Source organism: Apostichopus japonicus, chromosome 15, assembly GCF_037975245.1.
Source record: "Apostichopus japonicus isolate 1M-3 chromosome 15, ASM3797524v1, whole genome shotgun sequence".
Taxonomy (NCBI): domain Eukaryota; kingdom Metazoa; phylum Echinodermata; class Holothuroidea; order Aspidochirotida; family Stichopodidae; genus Apostichopus; species Apostichopus japonicus.
Window position 1 is genome coordinate 2,320,718 of NC_092575.1, and position 18,530 is coordinate 2,339,247.

At 39.5% G+C, this 18,530-nt stretch overlaps 2 protein-coding genes across 6 annotated transcripts in view; both read right to left on the reverse strand.

Annotated features, from left to right (window-relative positions):
- The window catches only part of LOC139981475 (serine/threonine-protein kinase NLK-like), a 39,636-nt gene extending 36,417 nt beyond the window's left edge, over nt 1-3,219 (reverse strand). Inside the window, exon 1 of the mRNA XM_071993885.1 lies at nt 2,744-3,219. Coding sequence (XP_071849986.1) covers nt 2,744-2,919 — 176 coding nt within the window. The 5' untranslated portion in view covers nt 2,920-3,219. The remainder of the gene's footprint in view (nt 1-2,743) is intronic.
- A 10,675-nt stretch (nt 3,220-13,894) lies between these two features.
- LOC139981476 (protein unc-13 homolog D-like) overlaps nt 13,895-18,530 on the reverse strand; it is a 46,292-nt gene continuing 41,656 nt past the window's right edge. For all 5 annotated transcript variants that reach the window (XM_071993887.1, XM_071993886.1, XM_071993889.1 and 2 more), the window contains 2 exons: nt 17,247-17,460; nt 13,895-16,786 (listed from right to left, as the gene is read on the reverse strand). In XM_071993887.1, coding sequence (XP_071849988.1) covers nt 16,640-16,786; nt 17,247-17,460 — 361 coding nt within the window. In that variant the 3' untranslated portion in view covers nt 13,895-16,639. The remainder of the gene's footprint in view (nt 16,787-17,246; nt 17,461-18,530) is intronic.

Sequence of the window (18,530 nt, forward strand, 5' to 3'; positions counted from 1 at the left end):
AGTCAACTGTCCCTGAGGCTCTGGGTCCCCATACCATCTTGATGTCAACTGTCACCTAGGCCCTGGGTCCCATCCATCTTGATGTCAACTGTCACCGAGGCTATGGGTCCCCATACCATCTTGATGTCAACTGTCACCTAGGCTATGGGTCCCCATACCATCTTTCATGTCAACTGTCACCTAGGCCCTGGGTCCCCATACCATCTTACATGTCAACTGTCACCTAGGCCCTGGGTCCCAATACCATCTTACATATCAACTGTCACCTAGGATATGGGTCCCCATACCATCTTACATTTCAACTGTCACCTAGGCTCTGGATCCCCATACCATCTTACATTTCAACTGTCACCTAGGCTCTGGATCCCCATACCATCTTACATGTCAACTGTCACCTAGGCTCTGGGTCCCGATTCCATCTTGAATTCTTGATGCCAACTGTCACCTAGGCTATGGGTCCCCATACCATCTTTCATGTCAACTGTCACCTAGGCTCTGGGTCCCATACAATACCATCTTGATGTCAACTGTCACCTAGGCCCTGGGTCCCCATACCATCTTACATGTCAACTGTCACCTAGGCCCTGGGTCCCGATACCATCTTACATATCAACTGTCACCTAGGATATGGGTCCCCATACCATCTTTCATGTCAATGTCACCTAAGCCCTGGGTCACCATCCCCATACCATCTTTCATGTCAACTGTCACCTAGGCTCTGGGTCCCCGTACCATCTTTAATAGGCCTAAAAATAACAATTACCTACTACTTCACAGCAGCATAAAAATACTGTGCTTGTTTCTAATACCTTTGTACAGTATATGGTCAAATTCAATTTTTTTTTTATAGACAAATTCAGTTCAATGCCCACTCTTTGAATCTGAATGGAGGTCTTTGTATAAACCTAGATGCATATATATGCAGTTAAATATCATGCCTTAACTTGACAAAATGCAAACTCATGTTGAAGTCAAAAGCTTGTGCCACTAAGTTGTGTAAGTTCATTCAACTATGACCTATCTGTGGTGGCCGCACACACACACACACACTACTTTGAAACACAAACAATACACCAATTGTTTTGACACAATGCCAATGTAGCATATATGTGGCTATTGTAATGGCAAGGGTCATTATAAGAGGGAATTTGATTACTACTTGAATGGGAACAAAGAAACTGACCAATTGCTCACTTAATCTGAGCTGAATATCACTCCTAAACTAAATCATTCCAACTTCTCTCTGTTTTAATTTCTTTCTTCTTCAAATGGTTCTTTGTTGTTTTGTTTTTCTTGTTCTTTTATGTTCTGCTGTTACATCAATTACTGATTGTGTCTTGGATATTTTCTTTTCAATAGAAAACTTAGAACCGATAAACGTTGAATTAAATTCCTGAGATCGAAGTATATCAATCCCATATGAATGTATATACTGTATGTGCTGTCCTTTCAAAGAACATTTTGAACACAGAACTGAAATGCAATATTGAGCATTAATATGTTAGAAGTTAGGGTATAATGGTTGAGTAAAAAGGTCTTTCATTTTTCCAAACCCTACCATCCAATACCCCCCCCCCCCACCCATATCCCAGCACCTTTCTTTGGCAGTTCATATTCTCTTGTCATCAACATGTACTACAAATTCATGATTTTTTTTTATTCCACTCCACTTCTCTTCACATTGGTCTAATTATTATTGCAGTCAAATGAAATACAGCCCATTAATTTATCCCATGATCTATTTCTGCAAACAAAAACTGGCAAAAGTCTCTCTTTTCTCAATAATTGTTCTGAACATTACATTTGGGAATAGAACTTTGAAAGTTAACTTTGTGTTTCTTGCAAACGACTTTGGGGTTAAGAATTTAGACTGTTGCTATGTACTGTACTTAGCATTGCAGACATAACACTATTATAATACTAACGTTAGTTACATTATAGAATAGCATGTACAGTTGGACCTCCTAACATTAATAACACTTAAGTTGTGTTTAACCTGTACATTTTAACTGCTTCATCATTTTCCTTTATTCCTTATATCCCTCCATCCAGCGTCATGCTGACAAAGCTTGGGTGAGTTAAGACGAAAATCGTGCCCATCCTTTGAGGGGCGAGGTTAAAACATCAAATTTAACACTGCTCAAGGTCTTGCACGCAGCATCATTATGACTGAGTAGGGCAAAACGATCAGCTGATTTCCACACCCAACACGCAATACTATCTTACTAGCGAAAGGATTTAAAAATGGCCGAAGTAATGACCAAAATGTCGACAAAGCGGGCAATATGAGATTTTCCGTTAATCTTCATCGCCTAAATTGATGAAGAAAATCGAGTGCAGACAAAGGACAGGATATACGCCATACTGAGAAAGCCGCAAAATATATTATAACGTGGCTTTTGTCTGAGTCATCCTTAGCGTGCAGAAAAATGCTATACGGTACAGTGTATACAGTGTAGTGTACACTGTACTGTATGTACTGCCCTTTACAACGTAATTAGCGAAGATCAGCTGGCAAATGCACCGGCGTTAGAGAAACAGTATTTTCACGTTTAAATTTTATGAGATTTTAACAGAAACAAATAACCAATAATTTTCCACGTTATGATATTTCATAAAATTCCCGGCTATAATATTACATCTAGATTCCTATGGAGTAAAACAAATACGATCGAATTTTTAAATGCCGGTCGTTATCATGATATGGTTTTTCGAGAACAAAGAGATGGGCATGTGAACTCACCAAACAACTCCAAAAGCTCCATAACCGATGGGTCTATCTGGCTCAAAATCTCTCCTAACGGCTGCTGTTGAACTAGAATGATAGAAAGGTTGGGCAGCACTTAGAATAGAACGTTCATGTGGTCCTGGGGTCGCGTGAAACGCCATTTGGCTAATTCTAGAGCCACAAACAGCCATGGCACGTTGAAACGGGAAGAACTCGATTTAATCAACGGTGAGCTTCGGGCTGTGGTTGAAGCGCGTTGCCCGTCGGTTACAAAGAGAAACCGCTGAAAATTATTCCCCAAAATTTGGTGGTTTAACACTAGCACATCGCTACTAATTGCACACAAGATGAGGCAGGCATCCAAAACAAAACACTAAAATAGCCTACGATTGGTAAGTCCTGAGGTAGACACACGAAAACCGCTTGAACAATAGATGATTGAGTGGCGTAGTAGCGGCCCCGGCGAGGAGCTTAGCCACTCTACAACAATGCTATCGACTTTGTCTGCAATCCAACCGGTGCAAACATGAATATTCAAATTTCATTTGCGGTTTTCGTTGCCCGGGAATCCAACACTGTAGCGAATTTGCATTGTATTACATATTAACTGCCAAGTTATCCCGGTTATGGGGCAATAGGCTTTTAACCAGTCTCAAAATAACTATTAGAGACATTGCATAATTCGGCAAATAAGGCCGCTTCCCCCTTTTTCTTAACATAATCTAAGTAATAATAATTTTATCTTCATATCACTTCAATATTTCATTATAACCTGCATTGCTGTACAACTATTTCTTGTTAAGATCAGCTCGGCCTATAAAGTTGTTTATTTCCAAACAGGGTATCCTGCTTAAAACTTATTACTAAAACTCGATTAATCGAGAAACTGATAAATTACTTAAAATTACCGAGACTTGAATGAAAGGGTTGTTATATATTCTCAGGTTTTGTGTCAATCACATCTGCGTAATAGGTTAGTTTTGAAAATAATCTTAGAAGTTTTTTGTTGTTGTAAGTAGAATGCCTCAAGAAGCTTCATAAGAATGCTCTTCATCCTGGCGTGGACACGTCTAAACATTGGCCTGACAACTATCCACCTTCTCCGATGTTCCTCCAACTCAACGATGTGTCGTCGTCTCTCATATAAAATATTAAATGTTGTCGTAATTTGTACCTGTATGACTAAGGTACCACACTGAATTTCCCACATGTTTTGTAATCACAATCATCAGCACCCTCCCCACCCCCCCCCCCGACCCCACCCCCATTTTGAGCTACGTATGCATTATATGTCATCTCAATATGCCTTAGAATTCACCATTTGATGTCAAAACTTTTATATGGCTTTTTCTTGGGAATGCCCACCAGACCCCTCTTCGTGGAAATTGGCCTCAACGACCCCAGGGCCTCAACCCCTCATGAATTTTTTCAGTCACCTCTGGCTCTTCCATAAAGATTCATGTCCCTACCAAAAATCAGTCGGGAGATTTTAATTCCCCTCCCCCTCCCCTCCCCCTAATTGCTTCCTTCTCTTAAAAACAAGGGTGGCCTTCTTAGGGTATCATTATTGCCACAAATAAAGACAGATAAAGGTCACACATGATCAAACTATTTGATGAATTTACTGCAACATTAATGCGGTTATTCGCTCACAAGTACTTATCATATACACATATATCTCAAGTATACACAATGTATAGGCCCCATGTTAAGAATCAGAACCGTTCAGGGAAGTACTTTTCCAAACTTTGAACAATTTTTAGTTTGTATAAAGGAGGGGCCAATCATGTTAATCTTTCATTACCGAATCTTCTTCGAATCGCTAATAAATAGCCTTGACACGCTATTCAATACGGGTCACCGGTTTTCAACCGCATCACCTTCAAAAGACACGTGCCAAACGGTAAGAAAGTAGTATGAATATGCATTAACGTGAAATGGATTGCCACCTTCGTATCGTAAACAAAGACCTCCGTTCAACCTGTCTCATGGAAAATGATGACATCTTATGACGTCACCATTCGTCGAATCTGGACTAGTTTTGTTTCTGCGTTGTATGTATACAGAATTTGTCAGAAAAGTAAAGCAATTTCCTGGTGAGTCGCGGTAGTGTAGGTTTGTTACGTAGGGGGCGAGTGAAGTTTAATGGTTTCGTGGGAAAATGGTTAATAACTACACGGCTACATAAGGAATTGTATAATTTAGCTGTTTAGCGATTACCAAAATTTTCATAACATCTGTGAGAAATAAGGCCGCTTGCCATAGGAAATGATAAATGGGACCAAGGAAATGTAAACCTTTCAAAACCCTGCTAGAAAACCAGTCATTTCCCGTCTACAAAAACTAGCAGAGATATACATTTTGGGTATTTAATCTTACTTAGATGTGTAGCTTATAGTGGACAGGAATTTTTACGTGGATCCTTCCAATAGGTATATGGCCTACTCCATTGACCCCAAATTTTAGCACTGTCTGAACATTACAACCAAGTTTTTCAAGAGTATACTTTGCTAGGGGTACTGATTCCCGAAATTATTTCCAGCCATTTGAGATGTTTTAATTATAGACCTATATATTAAATATCCTCAGTGTGGGTAACTATATATATACTTTTACAGCACTTGGTAGCAACATTCTTGTTAATATTTGAACAAGTGTGACCATTTCTTGGTTTATCAGGCATATTTGGGGGCAAAAGTTATGTCTTCTTTATACCTTTTCCCAATCACCGCCTTCAGCAAAACCTGACCCCTTGCACTAAGTTGATAATATGATACTACCGGTAATCGTTTGCTTGTAGCTTAAATTTCTTAAGTAGTAATTAGCCAAAGGCAAACTGACTGGGATATTATTTAAGAAAACTGAAAGAGTCAAAGCAAATGCCGATCTTTCGGTTCAATCAAGGTTCTATTGGGGGGGGGGGGGGGGGCAGGCATTGGAACATAGCAAGTAGCCTTATGTTTTCATGAATTGACTAGTTCGAATCCCGTCTATTGCCCTAAAACAAATCGTTGCTGTTCTGTAGTTTTTTAAAAGGTTTGGTATGTTGTTTGTGACACAAGGGTTGATTCTGATCGGCATTTCTTCGGTAAGAAGATTTATTTTCGTGATATGTAGTCCAATAATGTTTAATCGTCCCTACCTTACCCCTTACCCCACCCCTCCCCCTCTCCCCTTCCAACGCCCTCCGACCCCACGGCACGATAACACAGTCCTTCCAGGCGCAGTAAACTATAGGCTCCCTGATTGCAGGTATTTTCATCTCTCCGTGGTGCAGTGACTCGCACATAATTTCAAAGGTGCCGGGGAGGGGGGGGGTGGGGTGGGGATTCCAAAATTCCACAGACTGATTTTGGTAGATGGGTGAGTCTTTATGGATTACACAGGCGGATCAAAACTTTTTTTCGAATGATGAGTGTCGCCCGTGGAATCGTTGAATGCGGCTCTAGTGTAGAGAGTTTTAACTTGTTTTTCTTTTTTTCCCACTGACGACGGGTGTGGGGATGTCCCTGCCTCCCCTCCCCACCCCCCACCCGCCCCTCCTTTGAACACACCACTTCCATAGTGGTAAACTCCGTTAACATAAAAACGCGCAAAGAGCCAGGAGTATCCAGAGCGGACAATCCCCTCATACGCACACACAGTTTATCGACATATACGTCACTATGAATATGCATATTTGTAGGAAGCAATGTATTCCGAGAATAGCGCCTTAGTCAACGTGTGTATGTTTTTTTTTCTCTGTTATCTAAAATATACACAGAAGTATCGGTATGGTATTTATACGGTACTTCCCAACTACAATATAAATACGTGCGTACAAGTATAGGTTATGACGTAACCATCGGTTATTACGTATTACCTTTCATCGAGCTCGTTACATTTATGAAGTAAAACTAAATGCCCACCCCCCCCCCCCAAAAAAAAGGAAATATATATATAAATATAAAATCTTTTCACAAACTAAATGATTCTTCGATCCCAAAACCGTACAACTATTATGCAGGAAGTATATGACGTGATCGGTGTACGTGTGCATACGTAAATTGTAAACGAGTGTTATTGTTGATATCTATTGTGTAAATTTATTACCATTATATCACCAGGGTGTCACGTGTTGCATAAAATACCAAAGGGGAAATATTTGGCACAAAAAAAAATAGTTTTTTCTTCTTCTCATTCATCTTCTTTTTAAATCGGTCCAGAGAGCCTACGGGTCTATTTTAATACGAAAAATTTACAAAAAAAGTGAACGGCGTATGACTCCTATATAGCCTCGGGTGTAATCTATAGATTATGGCTGGCCTACCAATGACACTGCAAATATCTCCACGAGGGTAATCCAAGGTGTGTAGATGTGTACACTCCGATGCCCCCCCCCCCCTTCCTTTGTTTTAAATTAGTTATTAGTACAAGTGAACTTTGCGCGTTTATTCCTTATTATAAAATTAATTTATTTGTCTAAATATGGTTCAGAATGCATTATTTGACGTCTCAAAGTTTCATTTTTTGGTCTGATGAAGGTTCCCCTAAACCCGCCTGCACGGGGGAAGGCGCTCCATCGACCCCAGGGCTATTCCCGCCTGTACATAATCCTGCATGGATCCGGCCCTTGATCAGTGACGAAGCCAATGAAGTTACCCCCTCCTTTAGCTAATCCTGCATGGATCCGGCCCTTGATCAGTGACGAAGCCAATGAAGTTACCCCCTCCTTTAGCTAATCCTGCATGGATCCGGCCCTTGATCAGTGACGAAGTCAATGAATTTACCCCCACCTTTACAATATCCTATATCCGGCCTTTGATCAGTGACGAAGCCAATGAAGTTACCCCCTCATTTACATAATCCTGCATGGATCCGGCTCTTGCTCAGTGACGGAGTCAATGAAGTTCAGGCAATACGTTACATTGTACAGGGACACCAAACTTCATTTAATATCTTTCTCATAATGGATAAAAACACAATTGAAACCGATCTGGTGTAAAATGGAAAATGCAAATCCTGTTTACTTTTCTTTCACAATTTTTATCTTTGGGAACAAGCTTTCTCTTCAGAATCATCATTCTGAAAGCATATACAAAACAGAAAAGATATCGGAAACAAAGCCAGTCACTGCTATTCATTATACTTCCCGTCTTGCTATATAACAGGACATGATCAGAGCCTATCGCCAGAGAGTGGGAACATATTCTTCGAAAACGAAATCATGCAGGCAGTTTATTTACTCGAGGCCTATATGAAGTCGGAAATTGACAAAACTTAAGTTGATCTGATGTAGACTGTTATACACTGACGTCATCATCTTTGAAACCTTAAAGGAGCCTTCCATAGATTTAGCATATTTTAAAGGTCATTACAAAAAAATCTCAATTTGCACAACATGTTTCGTTTGTCATGAACTATAACAACATATCAACAATACAATTCTGCTTCAATTCATCAAGTTAATTGGGTCTTGAATTTTCTTATATATCTTATTTAATATATATTACCATAATATTACCATATAAGGCATATAGGCCACAATTAAATGAAAGCTATAAGGCACGTGACAACAAACCTCATACGTTACTCAATACGATATTCAATTGTTCATCCACTGTTTTCATTCATTCATAATAATCATATACGCTACTTGATTTCAATCACTGAATCTGATTCCTCTCTGCCCCAGTCCCTACTCATTCCATTCCTCCCGCCAAGCACACCCTTCCCCGCTTTTGCCCCCCCCCCCCATTGTAACAATGTAAACCAAGTCTATTAAATCAGGCGGAATGTCTGTTCAACTAATAGGTTTATGGCAGGGACGCAACCACATACACTTCTGAGGTGGTGGGGGGTGGGGAGCTTGGGACGAAGGCAGCCATGGCTAAAAGGGTGTGCTACTCCTAGGGACGTAGCCAGACATTTGAAGGGGCAGAATTTTAAAAAGGGTACTTCTCATTAAGGGAGCATTATTACACCGGAGCGCCATGATGTAAAAAAAAAGAAATTTTTGGCCAAAATGCCTCCCACGTTGGAGAAAATAAACAATAATAAGAGTATTGTATTACGTAGCAGACGAACTTTCAGGGGAGAGATTGAGAATAGTCGCATAGCTTTCTTCAACCAGGGAGTTGTTATGGAAGCTTCAACCTGAAATGTGTGCTTTTATGATAGTTCCTGCTTTTAGCTAAATTTTATTTGGGGGGGGGGGTACTCAAGGGAGGGGGCCACCGCTCCAGTTGTTCCCCTCCCCCTCTGGCTACGTCCCTGGCTACTCCCCTCCTCCATGAATCCTTCCACTCAATCAGGGACTGTCTTGACACAAGGTTAGGGTGAAGGGGGAGGGGGGAGGGGGGTGGAGTAGTTAGACCAATACCAATGGAGTGTTGAAATTACCTTCCGTACGTGGTGCCACCATGGGCCGCGTGGAAATCATTGCTAAAAGAAATTTGCCAGGAGCTTTAGCCAATGCCCGGTCCAATGTCGGTGTTAAAGAACTAACTGTTCCATAAGAATTGCACTAAGGTCACTCTGTTTATAGCTCCATGGGTCACTATATTCAGCTTCGCAGATATCAGTTGTCGTACACATCACACGCTAACCCAAATCCTTTACTCATTTGCGGCATTTCTTTTGAACGGGATAGAGAAATAAAATCGAAAGTTTGAGTCCCATGGCAAATACCTCCCGCTTTGTTCAATAGAAACCGCAGATTTGCACACTATGCACAGCTGTTGCTATGCACATCCCACCACACACTATGAATACTGTACCGCAGTTTAGAGATTTACAGGGAAAAACACAACCTCCACAGTGCTGCCTGTGATATGGTCGGTTAGATGAAGAAAAACATAAGTATATAAAATACAAATAAGTGAAGATGACAATTAGAAATGTAATTGATACGAAGGCATGCATAAATCACATTTCATTAGTTTGAGCGGCCCTTTGTCTTTCTTTGAAACATTTCCCAAATTTGCGCTTTACATAGCCACAGGAGGGCAGGAGCCGGGGAGGGGTACTGCGGGCACGTGCCCACCCCTTCCCACTTTTTTTTCCAAAATATCAAATGTGCCCTCCTGGCAAACAAAATGTGCCCCTTTAATGATGGATATCTTATCTTTGGATATCTTAAGCCTTTCTTAATTTAATATTTTATTTTAATTATTCATTTTTGGTCTGTACATGCTATTTCTAAAATGGCATCCTATATCTTTTTGTAGCATGGTTAACAATAAACAATCTCAAGAAATAGTATTGATAGGCATACTAACACATCATATATATTTAAGTGATATGGCAGGTGTGTATCGCTTTATAGCATAACGAGTGGTGATTGTGGAATGAGAAAGTGCCCCTCTGATGTTGTCCCTCCGTTATCCCTACTCTCTCCGGTATCCCTTTCTCCTCTACTATCGTTCCGAACCTGCTCAATCCAAACGAGTTTCAAGGCCCAACTTAACTCAAGATGGGTGTTTATGAGACAATTATTCTATGTAGCCTATATGTGACGTAGGCTATATGCCATTGTTTAGCACATAGGACTAGCATTCTCCAAATATAGTAAAGTCCCAAAAAAATGAAAAAGTCAAAACAGCGGGAAACATAGCTATACATGACGGTCACATTTGTTGTGAACAATGCCCTCCAAAAAGTGTTCTCCAAAACCTCAGTTATTTTAATACTTCATCTTTGTATAACGTCAAATTCATTTAACGCGAGTGCAATGCGTGCGAAGCGCGCAACAGCTTCAGTTCTGGAAAAATGCAGTTATACTCTTTTGACTACATTTTAAGTTGATATGCTGTACAACTTTACAAAACATCCCTGCTACCAAAGCGGTTTATAATTCTATACACCTTTAAAGTTTTGAGAAATCATGACCCTTTTAAACACCTGAAGATCATCAATTAAAATGGCTGGACTACTTAATCTAACCAAACAGGCCTCTCGTCGGTCAGTTCCTCAGATGCAACACAAAACCGAATAGGAAAACAAGACTTTCTTTTATTGCCCCAAATCAAATGACACATTTATAAGGTAGTACAAATATGTCAAACACCAGTGGCGTAGGAAGGTACTTTTGAGTGGGGGGGGGGCTGAAGACTGATGACCGGCCGGGGTGAGGGGTCTAAGGGGAGGGGGTGTCCCCCTCCCCTTTGGAATTTTTTTGCATTTCCAGGTGGCCTCAGATGCAATTTGGTGCAATATAGCATACTTCAACACCCAATCCATTTTGTAAATAATTTTGCATTTTCACCTGGCCTTATAGATGCAATTTGGTGCTCCAAATGAGATTTTTTTCTCATTTAGAAATGAAAAAGGGGTTTTCTGACTCGCGGAGCGGGGGGGGGGCGGAATGATACTTCCGCCCCCCATATTTTTCACTGGGGGCTAGCGCCCCCCCCCCAGCCCCCCGGTTCCTACGCCCTTGTCAAACACAAATGGTGTTGGATGTCATCTGCCAAGGGTGCTCTGTTTTTCATTATGATCATAAAACAACATTTTTGATCGAGTTATCAGATTTATCAAACAATAATTTCACTTTTAACATTTAGGCTTACATCTATAGGAGCCGACGTCACCATCGTGGTAATTTAGCCTTAAAGAAGCATTTCAGATATTTCACATTTTGTAAAGCTAAACATTTTGAAATCCGACACACCTATAGAAACCTTACTAGCGCTGAAAATTCCTGTTGTCTTTAACTTAGACAAATTAATACTAACAAGTGTGTAAAATCATCTCTAAAGTACCTGACTCTTACTGTGTTACGGTAGTTGCCTGAGTGGTGTTCTGTGCGAAGTCTGTGCCCCCCCCCTTCCCCTCTTCTTCTCCTTTTGTCATTCAGAACGAAGAGTTGCAGCTAATTGATCTATCTATTTAGCTTAGCAGGTAACGACAATATCGGCTTTAACTCCGATTCTATTATGCAAACAAAGGGTAGGTTAGATACCTCATATATGAAAGCGTGCATGGATGGAGTTTTGGAAAGAAAAGAAAAAATTCCAATTGGCTGCTATTTATTAGCTGAGCAAATAAATTGTTCAAAACGAAATAAGGGGGGGGGGGAAATGTTTTACCTCCTGGTAGGACATGTGATATCTCGAACTGACAAAAAGAAAGCCACACATAATAATATACAGTGATATATCCCAAACGGAATTAAATTGTCTTTAAATATTTGGGATATTTGGGGAGTTGTTTATCCACAGGGATTTCTATATAGAAACTGATTGGTTTTGATTCGGCTTTAGTGTATACACACAGGTATATATAGGCACAATAGGCATCAATATATTATGTCGGTTCGAAAATACGATAGAAAAACGACTGAAAATGTAACCAGCTGCTTTAGGTTCGAGCTATCTAGCGCTGAGTTGCTTTTTGTCTTGCTATCGTTTTATCTCCATCTCAGGTTTCGACTTGAGAATGAAGTTTCTGTACCCTCGAAATCGTGGACATCACTTTACTATCTTAGTTCACCATCATTTGCAATCTGTGTTTTATTGTTTGCTTTCGTATCGGTATCGAAAGCTTGAGTTAAATTTTTTTACCACGATCTGCTCGACTGATCCACAAGAGGAAGATCCAGTCTAAGAAAGGGTAAGATTAACTCTGTAAATATTGATTTTTGGCCGGAAAGGGTTAGAGAGGTTTTGTATTGCAGATGGTTGCTTTTAGATTTCGACGTGTACTGCATTCTATGGATAAAGGCACCGGTCGAAATGATGGCATAGGCATATAATACTCCGCCACTGAAAGATTTTTAGTTTAGCCAGTAACCGTCGCGTACAACAAAGTTCTGCAGGTGGTGGAAAATAATTACTGTGTTTATTCATTGGTCTTCTAGTGTATTCACGCTAAGTGATTTATTCAGTTGTAGAGAAGATAAATTCTTGGCTACACAATACTATACTTTCATTGTAAGGTAGCTTAGATCCATTGTCGTAGTATTTAGCACGTCTCTGGTAGGTTCCTTTGCGGCTCAACAGTCAGTGGTTTATTTATATGCGGGACCTTTGTCTCTTGTATATAGCGAGAGACCGGAAAGAGATTAAGTTGTCTAGGTATTGGGGGGGGGGTGGGCTCGGTGGGAAGGGGAGGGAAGGGGTATAAACTATATCCTACGTTAAGGATACATGCCTCATCAATGTACAATAGTGTTGCATCTAATTAGTTTCAATTGCTAGTTAATCTTTTCAAAGGTAAGGGTTAGCTCTTTAATATACGTCCGAATTATTAAGTCTCACATAGAATGGAGAAACGTTACATTACTGAGCGGAAAGAACTTTTGAAAATTGACCATGGGTCTCCCAATTGCCAGTCTTAAACTTTATAAGTGTAAAGATAGCGGCAGTTAGGTTTAGGAATATGTAGGGGAAGGGGAATGAAGGTGGTAATTAATGGGCTTTATATAGCGACCCTATAAGTTTGATAATCTGATTGGGGTTTGGGATAATTTCATGAGCCTTTCCACTTTAATCAGACGGCTCACATCTTCTCGGTAACCCTCGGTTGTTTCGCTTTTTATGAGACGCCTAATTGGTTTGTTTGGTAAATAAACGGTCTTGTTTATGATGGTACACTAGCTGGTTTGTTTGTTGTGTCATGCATTATCTGAGAACACATCCTGATTTTAACATTGACAAATAAACTTTCGCAAAACAACAAATGCATGGAGAAATGGAAGAATGGATCCAATCGGCACGATATATTGCATTACATTGAAAATTACTTCTCAACAATTCTTTGCTTAAATATAATCTGACCTTCTTCCAAATAAACAAATACAATTTCATACGTGGTAAATATGAGGAAAATAGAGGGCGGTATACAAGATAAGCTCGAAGGGAAAATCGGAGAACAAACCGATTGTCCACAAACTTAGGAAATTGAGTGCGAGAAAGGTAAAGGGGAAGAGGGGTGAAGAGGAGGGATTTTATTACCAATTGGGGATGGTCTTTTTTTTTAATTTCCTTGTTAAGCTTTTCAAAGAGTCTGTTCTCAAATTCTATTCAACAAACTGGTAAGTCATTGCAAAGAAGTGTAATGCTGGTTTTCTTCCAACAATTTCGATTTTAGTCAGGACAGATCAGAAACAACAGCAGGAAAATATAACTTCGTGTGGGGGGGGGGGGCAATCGTACAAATATTTAAGAAACAAGAACAAGTGATGGATAAGAAGAGAATTTTTATTTATTAAAACGAAGATGCAGACATCTTTCTTTCAAAGTAATTATTGAAAAACAAAATGGCATAAAACAAAAGTTTAAATATCGTAAAGTTTTGCAAGAACCTTTAAAATATTGTACAAAGCCCCTAAGCCTACCTCACTTCCCCCCCCACCCCCTCCATTCCTTTCTCTTCCTGGTAGAAACCTGGATCAATCATGTAACATATTAGATAACAGGAAACGACTTGAGCAAACAAGCAACCTCTCACAGCCCTTTTTCTTGTTGAATGAAAATAAAAGGAAAAGTAATTCAATCTAAGGTTTTAGATTGCAGGCCTGCACCATGGGAAGGGGTGCATGGAATGCTGTTCCATATCAGGCAAGTACCTATAAATTAATGAACCAACAGTTTCATATCAAAAAAAAGAAAATATGAAACAAAAATATAAAATTTGACAGGTGGGAAATTTAATTTCAAGATATGTAATACCCAATGTAGATTTAAAAAAAAAAAATATGATCATATGTTTGGCAAAGAGTTTTAATTATGCGTACGAAATATATTTTCTCTTAGATTTTACTACATAAACATATCTTTATGGATGGCAAAGACCGACTAGAAATGTAAACTGCCCTATTGTTTACTAAAATTTAGTGAATTTTTTATCCTGTTGTTGTAAAAGTCTGTTACAGTTGCTTACATAACATATTTTTAGTTAGGGGCATGTCACCCAAAGCCCCATTTTTACTGAGAGGCATGTCACCCAACCCACCCCCCTCCTTCCCCAATCCCCCTCCCTCATGGTTGATTCAAATCCTCAAAAGTGCACCTATTCATAACTACAAAGTGCCTATTTTTTACCCCCAAAAATGCCCCTTTTCCATTATGGTAATTTAAAATGCCCTTTTGTAATATAAAAAGTGCCCCTTTGTTGGGAAATTGAATAAAACTCATAAAAAAGTGCCAGGTTATTGAAAATTTAAAAAGAAATGTTGTTAAGAAAAAGTAAAAAAAAAGGGTACATATTCGACTTTTTGTAGGAATTGGAAGAGGATCCATTTTATTAGAAACTTTTTGGGAGATAATTTTGTGGACTGTCCCCTACGATGGCAGTCACAGAACACAATGCCCCTTGAACTTGATCCCCTACCTATAACCCCCCCCCTCCCCCCGGATGGACCCTCTTTTAGGATCAAGTACATTATGAATTGCCACTTTCATTAAACTAGGAACAACCACCTCAACAATTACTTCAGTAATATTTAAAACTTAAGAAGTTTCCTGTAGATTATAGTCAAGTTTACATAGATGTAGCAAGGATTCTTTAAAGGGTGTGAAGACTCGCAAAAAAAGAAACGTCTAATGCCAGTAATCTGAGCTAGTTTTCGAATGCGGTGTAACAGAAGTGTTAGACACCACCATCAATGCCAGAAAATACACACACACAGCTTGCTACCATCGGTAATTAGACACTAGTGTACAGTCAGTACAAACAGCTGCGGTCAATACCCACAGCACAGTGTACAAACGATACAGCGATGGACATCTCAGTTCCAGCTACAGATAACAAGGTATCAGGTTTCATTACTATACTGTAATGTTTTTGTAGCGACACGAAAAGAACGTCAGTTGCAAGCAACGGAAAGTTAACTTTTTCAGATGGCCGCACGTGGTTTGGGGAGAGTCTTCAATGCCTTTAAGGATGGAAAATGTATGATGCAGCAACCCACTTTCTGCACACCAATTGCCTTCATCTTTAATTTTTTTTGTTTTTTTTTTTGTTAGAAGAGGCAGCAACAAAACTGTATCTCACTAACATAAATTTAAATATACGTCTGAAAGCTTTAATTTACGTTTTTAAAAAATGTCTTAGTAAAATTGGAATGTATGTACAGTGAATAACCTCTCACGACAAAATTTCTTCAACAAATGTTGAACATGAATGAAAGATAGTAACGTCACCGAGTTTTTGTTCAAACAATAAACCTGAAGGGTGATACTGCTTGCTATTTCAAAGTCTTGAGGTCTGCTAAATCAGCAGAAAGTTCTAAACAGAGGAACTAATGATTTCACATTGCTGGGTACTAAGACTATCTAAGCCTATATCTTTTTGCTGGTAATACACACACATAAAGAAAAACATTGGTGGGATCGATGATGGACTATATGTATATATATACCCATAGTTTCAGTATACTGCCCTCACTTACTGCATGGCCACTTTAATAAACTTAGATAAAACAAACAGACCAATTCATTGATACCTTTAGAAGGGTCAGAGAGAATAAATTGCCCTTTATGGTGGCAAAGCATGGAAAACATATTTCTGTAAACTGTCGTGGGACATGGCCCCCCAGCCCCAGTTGTCAGGGGCTGTGGGACCATAGCCTCCAGCCCCTATTGTCATTGGCTGTGGGACCATGGTATCCAGCCTCTCCTGTTAACCGTTGCAACCAAATCGACAGGGCCACGATTTTATCAAATGACGGGATCCAGGAAAAACAAGCATTGGTAGATACAGAAATGACTGCTGAAAGACATTGCATTGCATAAGAAAACATTGATAAATAGTGCAAGGAATGCCTATGTACACAGCCTGCAAACTTTTTCCATCACTTAGCTCGTTTTGAGGTGACGGTTTTGTGCCAAACAATTTCATAATAGGGAGCCTGGGCTTTTGTTCCCCCTTCCCAGATCCCTCTCCCCACCCCCCCCAATCTAGTCCCTAGAATACAGTTGCATTTCTATTTCACCCTAAATACAGACTAGATCGGAGTCGGTGAGAGAGCTTCTCTTTGGGCGTATCCGTCCGTTTCTTCTGATTCTGGATGGCCTTCAGCCGTTGAGCCATGAACTGTCTGGTGTACTTCTCCCATTTCGATCTCGCCTGAAGGATCTACAAAGAATGCAAAGAGCCGGAGGACATTAAACAGGCAACCAGGCTTTTTTAGCAATTGGTGGACAAATTTAACAAAGCCTATCGAGTCTTAGCCAAACTGGAAATTCATTTGCTAACACTTTTTTCTCTCATTACAATTTTAATTCTGTTTCAACATTTTATTGACTCAGACTCTCTTCATAGTTGATAATTACTGTATTATTCATATTTTTAAAAAAGGTGATAGAAAAGAAAAGTTAAATTTTGTTTAATATTACTTTTCCCACAGCCTGTTTCCTACTTGAAATCACACTTAAAAAAAAAAAGTATTGTCATTGAGCCCTTGAAAAAGATCATGCTAGGATCGAAACGTCAGGCCAACTTACTTTCACACATTAAAAAAAACATGGCTGAGCTTATCATAAAATAAGTTTTCATCCAAAACTTGGTATAAAACAAAGTGATATTATCTTAATACCTTGAATGGTCCCTCTTGTTCCTTGGGTCTCCTCAGGGTCAGCATGATCGCCGGACAGTGGTCAATGGACTGATTCTCCTCCAGACGTCTGGCGCTGGACACGCTCAGGAAAGCCTCACCGATGAAATCGTCCTTCCACAGGATGTCGTGGTCGTAGATGGAAAGGATGACCGTCATTCCGTCCAGACTAATTACTTCAGGTGGTATATTTGTACTGGAGAGGGGGAATGGGGGAAAAATGGTTTTACTAGAATGGTTAGAATACTGTTGTGTGGAATCAATTTGATAACAAACTTTCTGTCAATATGTTACTTCAGGTGGTATATTTGTACTGGAGAGGGGAATGAAAAAACATGGTTTTACTAGAATGGTTAGAATACTGTTGTGTGGAAACACTTTGATAACACACTTTCTGTCAATATGTTACTTCAGGTGGTATATTTGTACTGGAGAGGGGAATGAAAAAAAAATGGTTTTACTAGAATGGTTAGAATACTGTTGTGTGGAAACCACTTTGATAACACATTTTCTGTCAATATGTTACTTCAGGTGGTATATTTGTACTGGAGAGGGAAATGGGGGTAAGAAATGGTTTTACTAGAATGGTTAGAAAACTGTTGTGTGGAATCACTTTGATAACACACTTTCTGTCAATATGTTACTTCAGGTGGTATATTTGTACTGGAGAGGGAAATGGGGGTAAGAAATGGTTTTACTAGAATGGTTAGAATACTGTCGTGCGGAATCACTTTGATAACACACTTTCTGTCAATATGTTACTTCAGGTGGTATATTTGTACTGGAGAGGGGGAATGAAAAAAAAAGGTTTTACTAGAATGGTTAGAATACTGATGTGTGGAAATCACTCTGAGAACACACTTTCTGTCAATATGTTACTTCAGGTGGTATATTTGTACTGGAGAGGGGAATGAAAAAACATGGTTTTACTAGAATGGTTAGAATACTGTTGTGTGGAATCACTTTGATAACACACTTTCTGTCAATATGTTACTTCAGGTGGTATATTTGTACTGGAGAGGGGAATGAAAAAAAAATGGTTTTACTAGAATGGTTAGAATACTGTTGTGTGGAACCACTTTGATAACACATTTTCTGTCAATATGTTACTTCAGGTGGTATATTTGTACTGGAGAGGGAAATGGGGGTAAGAAATGGTTTTACTAGAATGGTTAGAATACTGTTGTGTGGAATCACTTTGATAACACACTTTCTGTCAATATGTTACTTCAGGTGGTATATTTGTACTGGAGAGGGAAATGGGGG